The 15840-nt window shown below is 32.1% G+C and overlaps 2 protein-coding genes and 1 long non-coding RNA gene across 3 annotated transcripts; all 3 read left to right on the top strand.

The window, feature by feature from the left end:
• The first annotated feature begins 26 nt into the window (after positions 1–26).
• LOC145631359 (Calcium-binding EF hand family protein) lies at positions 27–2209 on the top strand. Its single transcript, XM_081683430.1, has 6 exons — positions 27–534; positions 1068–1170; positions 1276–1344; positions 1484–1636; positions 1879–1975; positions 2084–2209. Exons 1-6 carry the CDS (start codon positions 27–29, stop codon positions 2207–2209), a joined length of 1056 nt encoding a protein of 351 aa, XP_081539556.1.
• A 2559-nt stretch (positions 2210–4768) lies between these two features.
• On the top strand, positions 4769–9621 carry LOC145631630 (importin subunit beta-1-like). The gene is made up of 3 exons (XM_081683751.1): positions 4769–4951; positions 6134–8551; positions 8636–9621. Exons 2-3 carry the CDS (start codon positions 6141–6143, stop codon positions 8832–8834), a joined length of 2610 nt encoding a protein of 869 aa, XP_081539877.1. The 5' UTR covers positions 4769–4951; positions 6134–6140; the 3' UTR covers positions 8835–9621.
• A 5523-nt stretch (positions 9622–15144) lies between these two features.
• On the top strand, positions 15145–15840 carry LOC145630181 (uncharacterized). Its single transcript, XR_014112021.1, has 2 exons — positions 15145–15389; positions 15522–15840. It is a non-coding gene; the product is annotated as an uncharacterized LOC145630181 (long non-coding RNA).

The following is a 15840-nucleotide window of genomic DNA, read 5'->3' as shown; positions in this document are numbered from 1 at the left end:
AACAATTTCCCTCCAATTCTACGGACATGGCGAAGGGGGAGGTTGTATACACCATCATGACTGCCACCTTCGTCATCCTAATCCTCCTCCCTCCCTCTAGTATATCCCATAATGGTAACCGCCACATTCGTTTATTTGAATTCACACATTTCGACCCACTTGTCAAGGAAATTGACCACAAGGCCGAAGACAGAAATCTTGATTTTCATCCAAACGATCATAATCATGCATCTTTAGATTACGTCTATAAGGTCATGGAGGCAGAGGTCGAGGTCGAGGCTATAGATAAGGTGTACTTTGGGAAGGATGGGAAGTTGAACTTAACGTTGAGGTTAACGACATTGTTTCCTCTTATAGACATTATGCCAAAGGATGGTTACGTTGAATTTAGAGAGCTTGAGGCTTGGAATATCATGCAAGCTAAACAAGGCTTGGAGTATTCTACAAGGAAAGAGTTTGAGGTTAATGATAATAATAAAGATGGATTTATTTCTTTTAAAGAAATTTTCCCTAAATTTTCAGATGATGACATAGGTAAGTGTTGTTGCTAACATTTTCGTATTGTTCTTGTATGAAAAAAGAGAGGAAATTTTACAAAATCTGAAAAAAAAAGGAAGAATAGAATTTTGAGTATATATATTCACAAAGTAGTCATTTATAGATTGAGAAGTCGTATGAATAATTTGTAAAATGATTTACTTAGTATTGAGTAATAAACCTTTCTACTTTAGAAATTACACCTAGAAGTAGATACATTCGGGTGTATAATAGACAACCTCACAAACTTTGTGAAATACATAAAATGACAACATATTAAACATATGAGTATATGACAAAACTATTAGGATAGAATTAATGAACAAAACGCCTTTTTTTTTCCTCGTCAATATATACAATGATAGTATATGAGCACACAGCCGAGATTTGTTTGAATTAAAAATATATATATGTTAAGAGTCTTTTGATGCATTGAGCACATAAATTTGTTGTGCGATATTCAGTCCAATAATATTGTATATATATATTTGCATAATCTAAATTGCAATCATTTCAAATACTTGTTACAGAGAAAAACAAGATGGGGCGTGGGGAAACTGGTTGGTGGATGGAACAATTCACCAATGCTGACGCTGATCATGATGGAAAATTAAGCTTAGAAGAGCTAAATAAGTATACTTCTTTTTATTTTTTTCAAAATTTCTACTACTTTTTTAATGTTTACTTTATTTTATTTACAATTAAATTAAATAAATTTTATTTGTATAATATTTGTAGCTTCTTGCATCCGGAAGAGTGCGCTAAAAATACAAAAGTTCAAGAATGGAATATGCGTGAGAAAATAAGGCAAGTGAATCTTAGTTAAAAAAAATATTTGAATTATAATTTTATTCAATTCTAGAATTTAATTATTGTTTTAATTTGTCCAAATTAATTGATAAATCCCTTTGAATATATATTTTGGTGTATACTTATTCTATAATAGGAGATTGGATTGGGACAAGGATGGCAATCTTAACTTCCAAGAATTTTGTGACAATGCTTATGATACCTTCAAAAACTATTATCACTTTTTTACCAATGGTTATGTTCCATCACCCGAATTACAATTTTCTAATCTTGATTTAGACAAAGACAGGTACGTAAAATATAATAATTTCTTTCTTTTACCTCTTTTATACCTTTTTTTGTAATTTTTTTTCTTCTCATTTTCAGCTTTTCATGTCTTTAAATATTGTTTAAAACTCTATATATTTAAATTTGAATCATTTTAGTAAAATATTTGACAATTTTTATTTATTTAGTTTTAAAAGAGTATATAGAACACAAAAACTCTTAAAATTTCTTTAAAACATAATTTATGCATTATTGTTCTAACAGGTTATTGACGATTCAAGAGTTGAAACCAATTAAACAATATATTTTTCCAGGAGTATTGGATCATGCCTCATATTATACAACTTATTTAATGAATGAGGTAAAATTTAATATAATACATTGTATGTGATTAAAGTTAGAGACAAAGTACGTAGCTTTGGAATTATACTACTACGTATATTTTTTTTCTTTTTTCGTTTTCTTGTAGGTTGATGATAACCATGACAACAAGTTAATCATTGATGAAATCTTAAAACATGAAGATAAATTTTACAAAAGTGTTTATGTGGGGGAAGAAGATGATGATGATTGTGATCATCATGATGAGTTTTGAGGGCTAACAATAAACTTGGTAAATATTTGCATGTACATGCATTTTGTCACGTTACTTATTATTATGTAATGCTATTAATGTAAATGATTTTTGATTTGTCTAGAGTTCGAGCTGAGCTTCAATAAGATCACATGCTCCTTGATGAAGTTGTGGAGATGCAACAACTTTTTCACTTCTATATTATTATTGCATGAAGATTACATGAGGAGTTGGACTTTTTGATCGAGGAGATCCGTACTCCATGCTTTACATTATCGGATAAAAATATTACGGAATAAAGTCTTTTCGTATAAATTAATTTCAGGAAGTTTGGCCGGGATTACAAGAAAAGTAATGTTTACATTTTAATGTGTCAAAAAAAAATAAAATTCAAAATAAAATTTACTTGTACTAAATAATAGAGAGAAGTCTAAATCTTAATTGTCTTAGATTTTTTTTTTGGTGTTTAATTGTCTTAGATTCCTAGGTTAGGTTTTTGTTTGTAGGTGTAATGCACCACTAACATTAAGACTAATGACTTAAGTATTGTAAGCATTTTTGCTAATAACAACAACAGACTAATTTAAAGGCGCAAGTTATTAAGTATTTTTAATGACCATAAATTGTGGGATTTCTAGCCTAATTTGATTCAAATTAAATTCAAAAGTAAAGTCATCTCAACCGTAATAATAGAGTATGTATGTGTATGGTGCAATCATTCTATTTTGTTATTGTAGTTATAATAATTAATTCATTAATTACATATTATAATAATGTTTTTATGGAGTAGCTAGCGGCATTTTCGTTATGACACTTATCACACTATTCACAAACTCCACTTTGATCATAGTTTCAATAAATGAACTTTTCTTTGTATACTATAAATACAAAATTAGAGGTATATACATTCAAAGTTTCACATTCACAAAAAAAAAAAAAAAAAAAAAAAAAAAAAAAAAAAGCCAAATGCTAAGTTTCGATTGAATGCTTAATACGCTTCATGAGCAAATCTGCAATCAACACAACTTTAAAAAGGAAAATAAAAGGAGAGAGGGAACATTCTATGAGTTGTGTTGAACCTCACTTTTATTTTAAAAAATTAATTATTAAAGAAATGGAGCAAGTACTGTGTAAGAAACAAAGAAAGAAACAGAAGAGAGTATGTAATTGTAACATTAGTGCTGACGGATAGAGTATGTATGAATGCATTTTATATGGAGTATGCAGCATATTTCTTTGATTATTGTTACAATAATATAATACGGTCACACTGCCACTGCACAATGGTCTTAGTTTTACCATCAAATTAAAGATCGGCAAATGGTAAAATAGCTTACAAACTATTAATACGTATGTAGTATCAATAATTTAGGGCTTCAATTTAGATAAGTAGATAACATGTAACTACAATGCAAACAAGAAAGTATTCATTATAAATAGACTGATTAGAGAATAAACCGTCAATTCTTGAGTTTTGCTCAAAATAAGTTAATACAAAGATTAGATCAAATAATTAATTTGGGCTATAAATGAATTGAATATGTATGCTCAATAGTTCCAAATATATGTTCTCACATTCAATTAGGTTTATGCAAAAGTTACATACTAAAGTGACATTTTTAATTCCTTAAGATTATTCAAAAGAGAACATTTTTGAAGTAGATGGACTTCATACTAAAGCAAGTATATGAAAAATTATGTTGAAGCATGATAATATACAACCGTTGGTAGATGGAATATAAGGACAGACTAATACGAACTCACAAAATACTTGTATATGATTCTTCTATATATCTCACAAGAGAACACAAGTTTGTCAAGAAACTATTGTTCCAAAAGTTGACCAAATAACTTTAAATCAATCAATTTTTAAAAGGTAATAAAATAAAAATTTATCAATCTTAAATTAAAATCTTTTTAAAAGCAATATCCCAATGAATCAAATTACAACCTTCTTTCATAATTTTTAATTTTTTTTCAAGTTTTCAATTCAGACAGCCACTATAATTAGAATAATGTGCAAAAGTATAAAATTCAATTAAAATACAAAACTTACATCATATAGTATGGCAGGAAAATAAAATTATTGAATTTGATAGCAAAAGCACAACCTCAATTCAACCAACCAAAGCATATTACAAGATATTGCTTATCTGTCTCCAATTATTAAACACCTTTACTTTTTGTAATTTTCCACATTACTATTTTTATTATTAGCATTATCACCATTATTACACCTTTTTCTTTTTATAAAACCTATTTCTTTTTATAAATGTAATACTTGTATTATTAATATTACACTTATATGTTTCAAAAAATAAAATAAAATATTACACTTATAAAAAACCTTCAAGAATTAAAAAAATATCGGCGGGACCCGTTCGCCACAAACCAACGGTCCAGATCTTCTCAATCAGATCTACTAATAATACCGTACTTGTACTACCCAATATTGGACTTACAAATATAATTCCAAATTCCCCTAAAAATTGTAAATTTATTAAACTTGATTAATTAACGTTAATCAGCAATTTGTTGGATTATTATTTGCGTGTTTTATGTAAAAATTATTCTTTTAGTCTCCATCTTTTTTTCACAAACCGCGTCTCTCTTCTTTCTCTCTCTTATTTTTTTCTCTCTCTAGTTTTGTTTCTCTCTCCTAGGGTTTCGAAGCCGCCGTTTTTGGGGGTTTCCTCTGTCTTTCGATCGGTGACTGATTACTCTCTGTCACTTTCTCTCTCCTCAATCCTCTTGCAATCTCAGGTAATTGGCACACTTAATTTTCATTTCGTAATTTTTAGTTTGATTTTCTGCATTTTGGTCCATTTTTTGATTGATCGGTTTCATTTTGGAATTTCATTTTTGCTTGTTTAATTGATCGGATTGGATTGTTGTTTACTTCGATCGATCGATTTTTTGTTTAATGCTGCGATCTATGATTTTTTATTTTATTTTATAATTTTTGTTAATTAGGGGATTGATGATTGTCATTAGTTTGATTTAAATGTTGTGAGTGATTCCGTTTTTTTTTTCAGAATTAGTTGAAGTAGTGTAATTGTTAGGTTGATTTCGGTTCAAATGCGATTGTTTTATATGCTTATTATATGATTAATTTGTACTATCTGTGAAATTTGATGTTAAATTTGATAATTAGCTGTTTATATTGTTAGATCTAGCTGCAATTGAATATTTGCAGTTGAATTGACCTAATTCATTTTTCCATTTCATTTGTTCCTAAATTTCTCTGCGTTGTATGGCAATTGCTGTGCTTTTAATCAATTGATTGACTGACTATTATGCACCGGGAAGCCGTTCCTAGATTTTGAAAAGATTGATTGCTTTCTGCAGTAACTACAGAGTACTTTACAAGTAATTTTGACTGTTTAGGGTGATGATTTTTTTACATCAGTTTTGTTTATCAGACACTTAGGAATTTTCGGAATAGAGATAGGGATTTTGTTTAACCTTTGAAGTTACATTCTTTCTAGAACGATGCGAGCATGTATATAATATTCAAGGATGGTTGTTGACCTCTTCCTTAGGTTTTCCTTTCTAAGCATGTTTTTTTGTTTACCCTTAATAAATTACACACATTCTCCTATGAGTTGTTGAATCTAAAATAATCGTTGCTCTTTGAGATTATCAGTTATTGATTTATAGGCCATTATATTCAAATTTTTGTTAATAGTTATTCACTGCTCGTTTCGGCAAATTGGTTCTCTCTTCTTTCAAGCTTTCTCCAGTTGAATGTACAGTCTATCTGGACCTGTCAATCGATTGAATATGCATGCATTGTGTTTCTTTTTTACTTTCAGTTGATCTTTTTTGGGATGTAGTACATACTGGTAGCGCTGTTAGAAATTTACAAAAATAAAGTTCCAGTGCCTTTTGTGGTAAAGATTATGATTCCTACTTGATTGAGTTTTGACATGTGCTTTTATGCAGATATATTATGGTGATGGAAATCACCCAATTACTTTTGAATGCTCAATCAGTTGACGGGCAAGTCCGGAAGCTTGCTGAAGATAACCTTAAACAATTTCAGGATCAGAACCTCCCAAGTTTCCTGCTTTCGCTTGCTGGAGAGCTAGCCAATGAAGAGAAGCCAGCTGACTCGCGAAAATTAGCAGGTCTTATTCTTAAAAATGAATTAGACGCTAAGGAACAACCTAGAAAGTTTGAGCTTGTACAGAAATGGGTGTCTTTAGATGTGGGATTGAAGAACCAAATTAAGGCATTCTTGTTACAGTCCTTGTCTTCTCCTGTTCATGATGCCCGCTCAACTGCATCTCAGGTTGTTGCTAAGGTTGCTGGTATTGAGTTGCCCCAAAAACAATGGCCAGAGCTGATAGGAGCACTGTTAGGAAACATTCACCAACTTCCACCTCATGTCAAACAAGCAACTTTGGAGACCCTTGGGTATTTGTGTGAGGAGGTCTCTCCTGATGTGGTAGAGCAGGATCATGTGAATAAAATCCTCACAGCCGTCGTTCAAGGTATGAATGCAAATGAAACAAACAATGAAGTTAGGCTTGCTGCTACGCATGCATTATATAATGCTTTGGGCTTTGCTCAGGCTAATTTTAACAATGATATGGAGAGAGATTATATCATGAGAGTTGTCTGTGAGGCGACATTGTCACCTGATGTGAAGATTCGACAGGCAGCTTTTGAATGTTTGGTTGCTATTTCTTCCACATATTATGAGAAGCTGGCTCCTTACATTCAGGACATATTTAATATTACAGCAAAGGCAGTGAGGGAAGATGAAGAGCCAGTTGCTCTTCAAGCTGTTGAGTTTTGGAGTTCTATATGTGATGAGGAAATTGATATTCTTGAAGAATATGGAGGTGATTTCACGGGTGACTCTGAAATTCCTTGCTTTTATTTTATCAAGCAGGCTCTCCCTGCTTTGGTCCCCATGTTGCTGGAGACACTTCTCAAGCAAGAAGATGAGCAAGATCAAGATGAGGGAGCTTGGAATATTGCTATGGCTGGGGGAACTTGCCTTGGGCTTGTTGCAAGAACAGTTGGAGATGATATCGTGCCTCTTGTGATGCCGTTTATTGAGGAGAACATCACGAAGCCTGATTGGAGGCAACGAGAGGCTGCCACCTATGCCTTTGGATCAATTTTGGAGGGTCCATCCCCTGACAAGTTGACTGCAATTGTCAATGTTGCTTTGAACTTCATGCTCACTGCATTGACAAAAGATCCTAACAGCCATGTTAAAGACACAACAGCGTGGACTCTTGGACGTATTTTTGAATTTCTTCATGGATCAGCGGTGGAAACTCCAATTATCACGCATGCAAATTGCCAGCAGATTCTTACGGTTTTATTGCAAGCCATGAAGGACACTCCTAATGTTGCTGAAAAAGCCTGTGGTGCTCTCTATTTCTTGGCCCAAGGTTATGAGGATATTGGTTCGTCTTCACCCTTGACTCCTTACTTCCAGGAGATTGTTCAGTCCCTTCTTACTGTTACCCACAGAGAAGATGCAGGGGAAGCACGATTGCGGACTGCTGCTTATGAAACTCTAAACGAAGTAGTAAGGTGCTCAACTGACGAAACTGCTCCCTTGGTTTCGCAACTAGTTCCTGTAATTATGATGGAGCTTCATAAAACACTTGAATCACACAACCTTTCACCTGATGGGAAACAGGGAGAACTGCAAGGTCTTTTGTGCGGTTGTCTTCAGGTTATTATTCAGAAGCTTGGGGCAGCAGAACAAACAAGAGCTATGCTTTTGCCGTACGCTGATCAAATCATGCAACTATTCTTAGGAGTGTTTGCTTGTAGAAGTGCCACAGTACATGAAGAGGCCATGCTAGGAATTGGTGCTCTTGCCTATGCCACGGGTCCTGAATTTGCCAAATACATGAATCAGTTCTACAAGTACTTGGAAATGGGTCTTCAAAACTTTGAAGAATACCAAGTTTGTGCTGTCACTGTTGGTGTGGTGGGAGATTTATGCAGGGCGATGGAAGATAAGATTCTGCCTTATTGTGATGGGATTATGACACAACTCCTTAAGGACTTGTCAAGCAATCAACTTCATCGCTCAGTGAAGCCTCCTATTTTCTCATGCTTTGGGGACATAGCTCTTGCAATAGGAGAGAATTTTGAGAAATATTTGATGTATGCCATGCCAATGCTTCAGAGTGCAGCAGACTTGTCTGCTCACACAGCTGGTGCTGATGATGAGATGCTCGAGTACACTAATCTTTTGCGGAATGGAATTTTGGAAGCTTATTCTGGAATCCTTCAAGGATTTAAAAACACTTCGAGAACCCAACTTCTGCTACCTCATGCACGTCATATTCTTTCCTTCATAGATAGCATATACCAGGAGAAAGATATGTAAGTTATTCGTATATTTAGGTGTGTTGGTTTACACACTTTAATACTTGTTTGATAGCTAATTTCAAAACTTTATATTTGTAGGGATGATGCTGTTATGAAGACTGCCATCGGAGTGCTTGGTGACCTTGCAGACACACTTGCAACTAGTGCAGGCCCCTTAATCCAGCAGTTTCCATCATGCAGGGACTTGCTTAATGAATGTTTGTCGTCTGATGATCATTCAATTAAGCAATCTGCTGAATGGGCCAAGTTGGCTGTTAGTCGAGTGATATCCATTTGAGGCTTGGTCTCCTGTTTGGTATATTCTTTTACTTTTAGAAGTCCCTGCATGCATTGGGTGTGTCGAGTTGGGTCCGGGGGTTCGGGGTTGCATACACAAGTGTCGGGTCGTCACCAGTCAGACAACTGAAGCTGTCAGCCTTCATGTTGTCGCTAACTCTTGCATCAGCATCATGGGTCGGTCAGGTCATTTTGCTCTGGTCATTAAGGAGGTGGTGGATAGTCGGAAACATTTCAGGGGCCTCCGCTTGAAAGTTTTAACCAATCAAGCTAAGTGCCGAAGGATGAATTTGGGAGAGACAGGTATGTCTTTTGAGTCTGAAATGTCAAAACTGATCAAAAATCATGCCGAAAGGGTGGTTGCCTGATTTCCGGTCCATGGTCCCCTCTACTAATTTTGAAAAGGGATATTCCCTTGTTTGCCCTGGTGGTTCCTATCGTCTCCAAATGGTACAATGTTAATCTGGAAGTCGATGATGATTACAGCAGAGGGTCAATGCAGGTTCAAATGACCACCAGTGGTTTAACAATAGAATTTCCTCCCCCCTTCACCAAGTATTATTTTATTATAATTTTTTTCCTTCCCCCCCATTTTTCATTTTCTTCATATTTGGTCTTTTAATTTTTGGTTTCCCCCCCTTTTCGAGTCCTGCATTGTTTGTAGTCCATCAGTTCAGCCAACAGTTGTGTTGCATTTGCGTCTCATCATATTTTGCCCTTTTTTTTGTATACTCTTCATGTGGTCTTTTTGATCACCCACATACGATGAAAGCATCACATTATTATTATTATTATTATGCATTATTTCAATGATATTTTGGGTTTAAGCACTGCTGCTTGATCAAACTCGTTTTGATCGATTGTTCTCATTCATGATCAAGCATGTCTGTTACTTGGAATCTTGGATTTTGCAGTGGAGTACAGGAATTTTTAGTTGCGTAAATTATTTTCAAATTTTGTTGTCTTTAAAGGCGAAACGTGTAACTTGTGGACTTCCTATAGTTATCATGTTATAAGCATATTATGGAAACTGGGTCTTTAAGGACCCCGAATTTTTCTCTCCAAGTTGTATGATGTTTAAATACTTGTGAGATTGAACAAAGAAGTCTGGAATTTTTTAAATTTAATTTATGCTATAATTTTATCATGTAAATGTAATTGTGGTAGTATAATTTTATCTATTTTTGCATAAGTTTAATAGTGTGATTTGTTTTTTCATCCAAAATTAATGGTTCATGTTGTTTAACTAATACAAATTTGTATAGTATTAATATTTTGTGTTGTAATATTCATCATCATAATGCCAACACATTAAAGTTTTTTTCTTTTAATAAATACAATATTGAAGAATTTAGTAATTAAAGAAGACACTTTTGATGTCTAATTAATTATTTTTTCTTGCACCAAAGCTAAAGAAAATGGAAATGATGACGTAAAAAATATATATAAAAGGTGAGAATTCAAGTGTTTAGAATATTTTGGGTTTGGATAATATCTTTATTTCGTGTATATTCACATCAAGAATTCGGCCAGATAATAGATGATGAGGCAATATGTGTTGAAAATTGTAAGAAGTGATGATTATGTGAAGTTGCTATATATCACTTGACCCTTTCACTCTTTGAAAAGTTGGTATTTTCAGGTTTACATCTTTGCCTTACCTGACTTCCAAATTCCAAGAGGTTTTTTATTTAGTTGGAGTCAATAGTCTGTCCATTTCATGCTAAAGTGATAGGCAACATTCGATATCACTATATCATGTTTTCGTTATCACTCCTTTAAACTTTAGTTACGGACTACTTACATGAATTGGACACCAAAAAAGTAGATGGTTTATATAAGTGGATCAACCATTTTTATATTGCTTCATAAAAGGCTAGTTTAGACTCTTTAGAGTGAGGATTTTAACTAGAAAATTTAATATTATTTTGAATTAATACTTCTGTAATACAAAGTATGAGTTACAATGAAGCATAATTTAAATAACAAATTAAGCACACGAAATTAATCAATTATCATTAGTTTCTTGATATAAATAAAAGCGATTGGAAATAGAGACTAGAGAGTGTTGAAGTGTTATGAAATATTTTGTTTACACCTGGGTGTATCGTGCACCCAACAAACTTAAAGTTAGTTTTTGCTCTTCATTTGATGGTCAAATCAAAAACAATTATTAAAATGGGAACAAAATGCTAATGAATGTACCATGTACCTGAGTGTATATAACAGTTTTTCAAAGTGTTGAGTGGATTTAAGAAAAAAATTATAAAGTGAATAAAATAAGAAATACTACGTAGAAATAAAAAAAAAACGTACAAGGTGGGTGGGTGAGAAAAAGTTTTGCCTTGTTTTAGTTTACTTCATCAATTTATCTTCTAAAGTTCACAAAAAGTTTTTTTTTTAAAAAAATTTTATTTTATTTTATTTATTTATTTATTTTTTTGTTTTAGGGAATAACCAAAAAGGTTAAGATATTATGTGTTGCATTAGTATTAAATAATTATATTAACTAGTTGCTTATTCCATGATAAAAATTTAAGACTCCGTAATACATCATTGATGTTGCATTGCTTTTATAAGAAGTAAAATGGATTAATATGAGAACAAAAAAAAGTTAGTTATTGCAATTGCAGAACACAAAAAAAGAATAGACAAAATATTTGTAATTCTTATAAGAACGAAAATGTTATATTGGCCATTAAAATCATGAAATTCTACATGAGCTATTGGAGCTTTGGTTCAACTTATGGTGAAGAAACACACTATGTTTGTATGCTTTATGATTCACGCACACTAATTTACCATCCATATAGTTTTCACAAAATGCAAGAAAAGAAATTGTCAATTTTAGGAAACCCTTCAAATATGACATTCCTTCTTGTGAGTCATACATTGATTATGTTCTATTACAAGGTCAAAAAATTTGTGGTGCCATTTTTGCACAAACAAATTCTAGAAAAAACAATAATAATTCTATACGTCTGATGTACATATAGACTAGCTTAGAAAGGAAAACTTCTTTATATTATTATATTCATGTATAATTTAAAAAAAATTGTGTTTTTTATACTCGTAAATTACAAGTTGAGATACATCTTTCTCTCTCTTTTCAAAGGATAAGACACTTGGAATATTATAACATTACAACACGGGTATTAATCGGAATCATGATATGACTTGGAATATGTTACAATTTGTAACAAAATGTTACTTAATATGCTAAAGTAAGTGGGAATAATGGCATAGTTAATCTATAGTTAGCTCTTGTTGATACCCTTAAGACCAAGCAATCGAGACTTACCGTCTTTAACTTTAGTTTATATCGTGCCATGTATAGTGGAAAGCCAACTTATGTGTTGGGTATCTATCTTTGATAATAAGAAAGCGATCTCTTGATTGAATCAGTAAAATGTTAAGTCGATTATCTATTCTCAATCAATAATACTAATATTTCAACATTTTATTTACAAAAATATATCATATCAACGGATTTGTAACAACTACCCATTCTATTATTATACAATCGTACGTCTAAACATTATGGTGAAGACCGGTAACCTAGCTAAACTCTTAGATAAGATTTGGTGCTTAAATTGAAAAGAAAAGGGTTAGTGATTTGCTCAAGGCAATAGACTAGTACGATGAGATTTGGCTGTTCAAGAGCCACACAATGTGAAGGGAAGAAGAGATTGACTTGTAATTAAGAAAGAATGATGAAATTTGAAAGGTGCCTTGAACATATTGTAAAATCACTATCACAATTCACATGTTATAAAGTCAGTATTCTGCACAGTTCACACCACCTCAACAAAAATAGTGCTCCTTTTGCTGCACTTCTTTTAGTGATGATCTTGCACCAGTTCTCCTCAACCCTTCCACAAAGTCACCACATCATGTTGTTTTCGTGTTTTGTGTAAAGAGTATATAGACAACGGAAAAAATATTATTTGATCTCATGTTTTGAGTATCATATCCCGATATATAGTTTATAGTGGCTCCTCGGATTACTTTTGATCTCATGTTTTGAATATCATATCCCGATGTATAGATTACAGTGGCTCCTCGGATTACTTGACATCTGGCTGGTCCTCAACCCTTCCACAAAGTCACCACATCAAGTTGTTTTTATTGAACAATTGTACCTCTTTTAACTTCACATCTACAAGATACATAACTTCATCAACCATTAAGTATATATATATAGATATCGATCAATAATTATTTAAAAAGTAATATCTTGAAAAAAATATATTACGACGTTTATAACCAGATAAACATGAAATTAAAATATGTTCTCATACGAAGAATTACGTTTTTTTGCTTCCTTATTTCAAAAAAAAATTGTTTGAGATGGATTAATTGGCGTGAGAGATCATTTGTTAGGAATTGTTACAAATCTCACTTTTGTTATTATGAATTTCTTTTATTATTTTTTATTTTATTTTGTATTTACATTTAATTTTACATTCATGCAACTCCTTTTCCCCACTACCTTTGTGGTGCAATGTTATAATTGATACTGATGTTTTATGTATAGAAGCTATTACTTATCTTACTATATGGGTGTGAAGTGTGGTGGTCTCTTTGAAGTTAAAGTTTGTGGTCTCTTTGAAGTGTGGTCTTTTATTTCATGTGAAGTGTTTGTAGATTATATTTTGTTTCCCAATTAATAATTAACTATCAATATAATCATATAAACAAGAAAAGGTAAAAGGAGAGCGTGATAAAAATTGCATTCTTTTTTTTCGGAATTAATAGTCACATTGTCTCAACTCTCAAACCATCTCGTCCGAAGGATAACAGCATGATCACTTGAGACAAAATATTAAATTTGAGCACTAGGTAACAACTTCATGCACTAGCTCAAGATTGTGCTATAAATAAAGTTTGTAAAACTGTGGAGTTCTCACAGGAAAAATGAAATTTCAACTGTGGAACACTAACATAATATATAGGGCACGCACTATAGACTAGTTGAAATCTCATCATAAAATAATAAAATATACTATAGAAGGTCATTTTCATATTAAACAAATGTTAGACCATGTTTTTGGTTACAATTTGACTTTTTGTTAGGTTTGATTTTTCAATTAAACTCAATCACCTTGATGATCACCCTTTAAACACCATCATTAGAGACAGCAGACTTTTTAAATCATGATTACCCATGAACTTTATACCTTAATTAATATATTCAATTCATGATATGTACAGTAATGGACTGTCTTATAAATGTTGGACTGCCTACCTTCTTGTTTGCTAATACGGATCACTAACTTTGTTTATCTAAGGGTGTGTTCGATTTACCATTTTACTTTTATTAATTAAAATTTATTTACGCCTAGTCTTGAATTTAACTCATCTGTATTGATTAATTTAGAACTTAACTTATTCAAACTTAAATCTTTTGAAATAAGTTTTAAAAAATGAATAAATTAAAACCTAAATCAAATTCAAAACAATGTGCTACAAAAAGTAAACCAAAAGAATGAAGAAATTGTTGGTTAGTTTTGCTGCTGTTAGTTTTTGCTGGTGGCACTTTATCACTTACCATAATTGTAGTATAGGTCTGATAAACTATGACATTAAGTTATTTTTTTAAGAGTTTATTTATTAAGTTGCAAATTAATGTTGAAGTTATTGATTTGAATTGAACTTATTTTTTCTAATATTAATATTAACGGAGATATACACACTATAAAATTTCAAAGGTTGGTCTCATAATTCATAAAAGGTGCTTATGTAGCGATAATGGAAAAAAATACGTTATTGAGACAAATTCAATAATATTGTACAAGATAATATGCTATATATGAATTATGTACTATAATTTCAATATATCATTAAAATGACTTTGTTGCAAATAATAAAATGGATGCAGTGTATTTTTATAAATAAATTGATTTTGGTGGAAGTCTACTGAAAATCAAAGTGATTTATGCCTAAAAAGAAAAAAAAAAGGTTAATTAAGCATGTCACATCTAAAAATAGCAAAAAATTAGAGCCATGCAGCAAAAAAGAGTACTTAATACTAGTACTACAACCATGATATATATTATTCTGTCCATATGCATAGAATTGATCATGTTTTCTAATTTCTACACAAAGTGCTCTTTAGTTGACTTATTGTTTTCATGATATTTTGTTTTTATTTATTTATTTATTTATTTAGTGGCATTTTATTGCATTTCATCATAATTTTATTTCTTCTTTTAGTGGGTGTTACATGACACCATCCTATGCACCCATTACTCAATTACCTTTCTGAATTTTATGTGTCTTTCTTTCTTTTTCTTTTGCCTACCCTATCTATCTATCTATTTTTCATTTGTACTATTAGAGTACTACATACTACTATATATATGGACCTTCCCTCATTTCATTTACATACAACATTACCATGGCTCATCCCAAGTTATTACTATCCCTCTCATTCCTCCTCTTCCTCGTCGTCTTCTCTTCATCGTCGTGTGATGGTGCACTCGATGAGCCTCTCTCAACCGCGACTCCATTCTCTGTCTTTGAATCCGTGGACCGGCTACATTTTCACCATCAGGTTAGTATTTATCTACCATGTAACATGTTTTTGTTTTTAGTGAAGGTTACTGTACTTACGTTAATTTTCTAATTGACTTGTTTTGACCTCGCCTTTTTGACATTATTATTATTATAATTTATATTGTTGTAGGATGGGGTGTCAAGGAAATCAAGGAAGTTACTAGAAGGTGGTGATGATTTAGTGCAGCTGGATTATGACTATGCAGGACCAAATCCTAGGCATGAACCTAGGAGGGGTAGAGGTGGTGGCAGGAACCCTTAAATGCTTGCTTAAATTAATCTTAATTACTAATATATCTTTACTTAGATATATTTAATTACTAATATAATTAGCAATAATTAATTATATTTCTCTTTCTCTTCAATCAGATGGAGAAAGAATTTTGATCTAGAATATAGTACTTGTACTATATATTAAGAGGAAATTAAGTGATGCTGTTGTTATATCA

The sequence above is a fragment of the Chenopodium album genome, chromosome 5, assembly GCF_948465745.1.
Source record: "Chenopodium album chromosome 5, dcCheAlbu1.1, whole genome shotgun sequence".
Lineage (NCBI taxonomy): Eukaryota > Viridiplantae > Streptophyta > Magnoliopsida > Caryophyllales > Amaranthaceae > Chenopodium > Chenopodium album.
This window is presented reverse-complemented; position numbering and strand designations above follow the sequence as displayed.

Bases quoted from the DNA above. Each gene is read 5' to 3' on its own strand.
- LOC145631359 (XM_081683430.1), top strand. From the start codon at position 27: ATGGCGAAGGGGGAGGTTGTATACACCATCATGACTGCCACCTTCGTC. The intron at 535-1,067 runs GTAAGTGTTGTT...TACTTGTTACAG, and splicing joins ATTTTCAGATGATGACATAG to AGAAAAACAAGATGGGGCGT. The intron at 1,171-1,275 runs GTATACTTCTTT...TAATATTTGTAG, and splicing joins AGCTTAGAAGAGCTAAATAA to CTTCTTGCATCCGGAAGAGT.
- LOC145631630 (XM_081683751.1), top strand. From the start codon at position 6,141: ATGGTGATGGAAATCACCCAATTACTTTTGAATGCTCAATCAGTTGAC. The intron at 8,552-8,635 runs GTAAGTTATTCG...TTATATTTGTAG, and splicing joins ATATACCAGGAGAAAGATAT to GGATGATGCTGTTATGAAGA.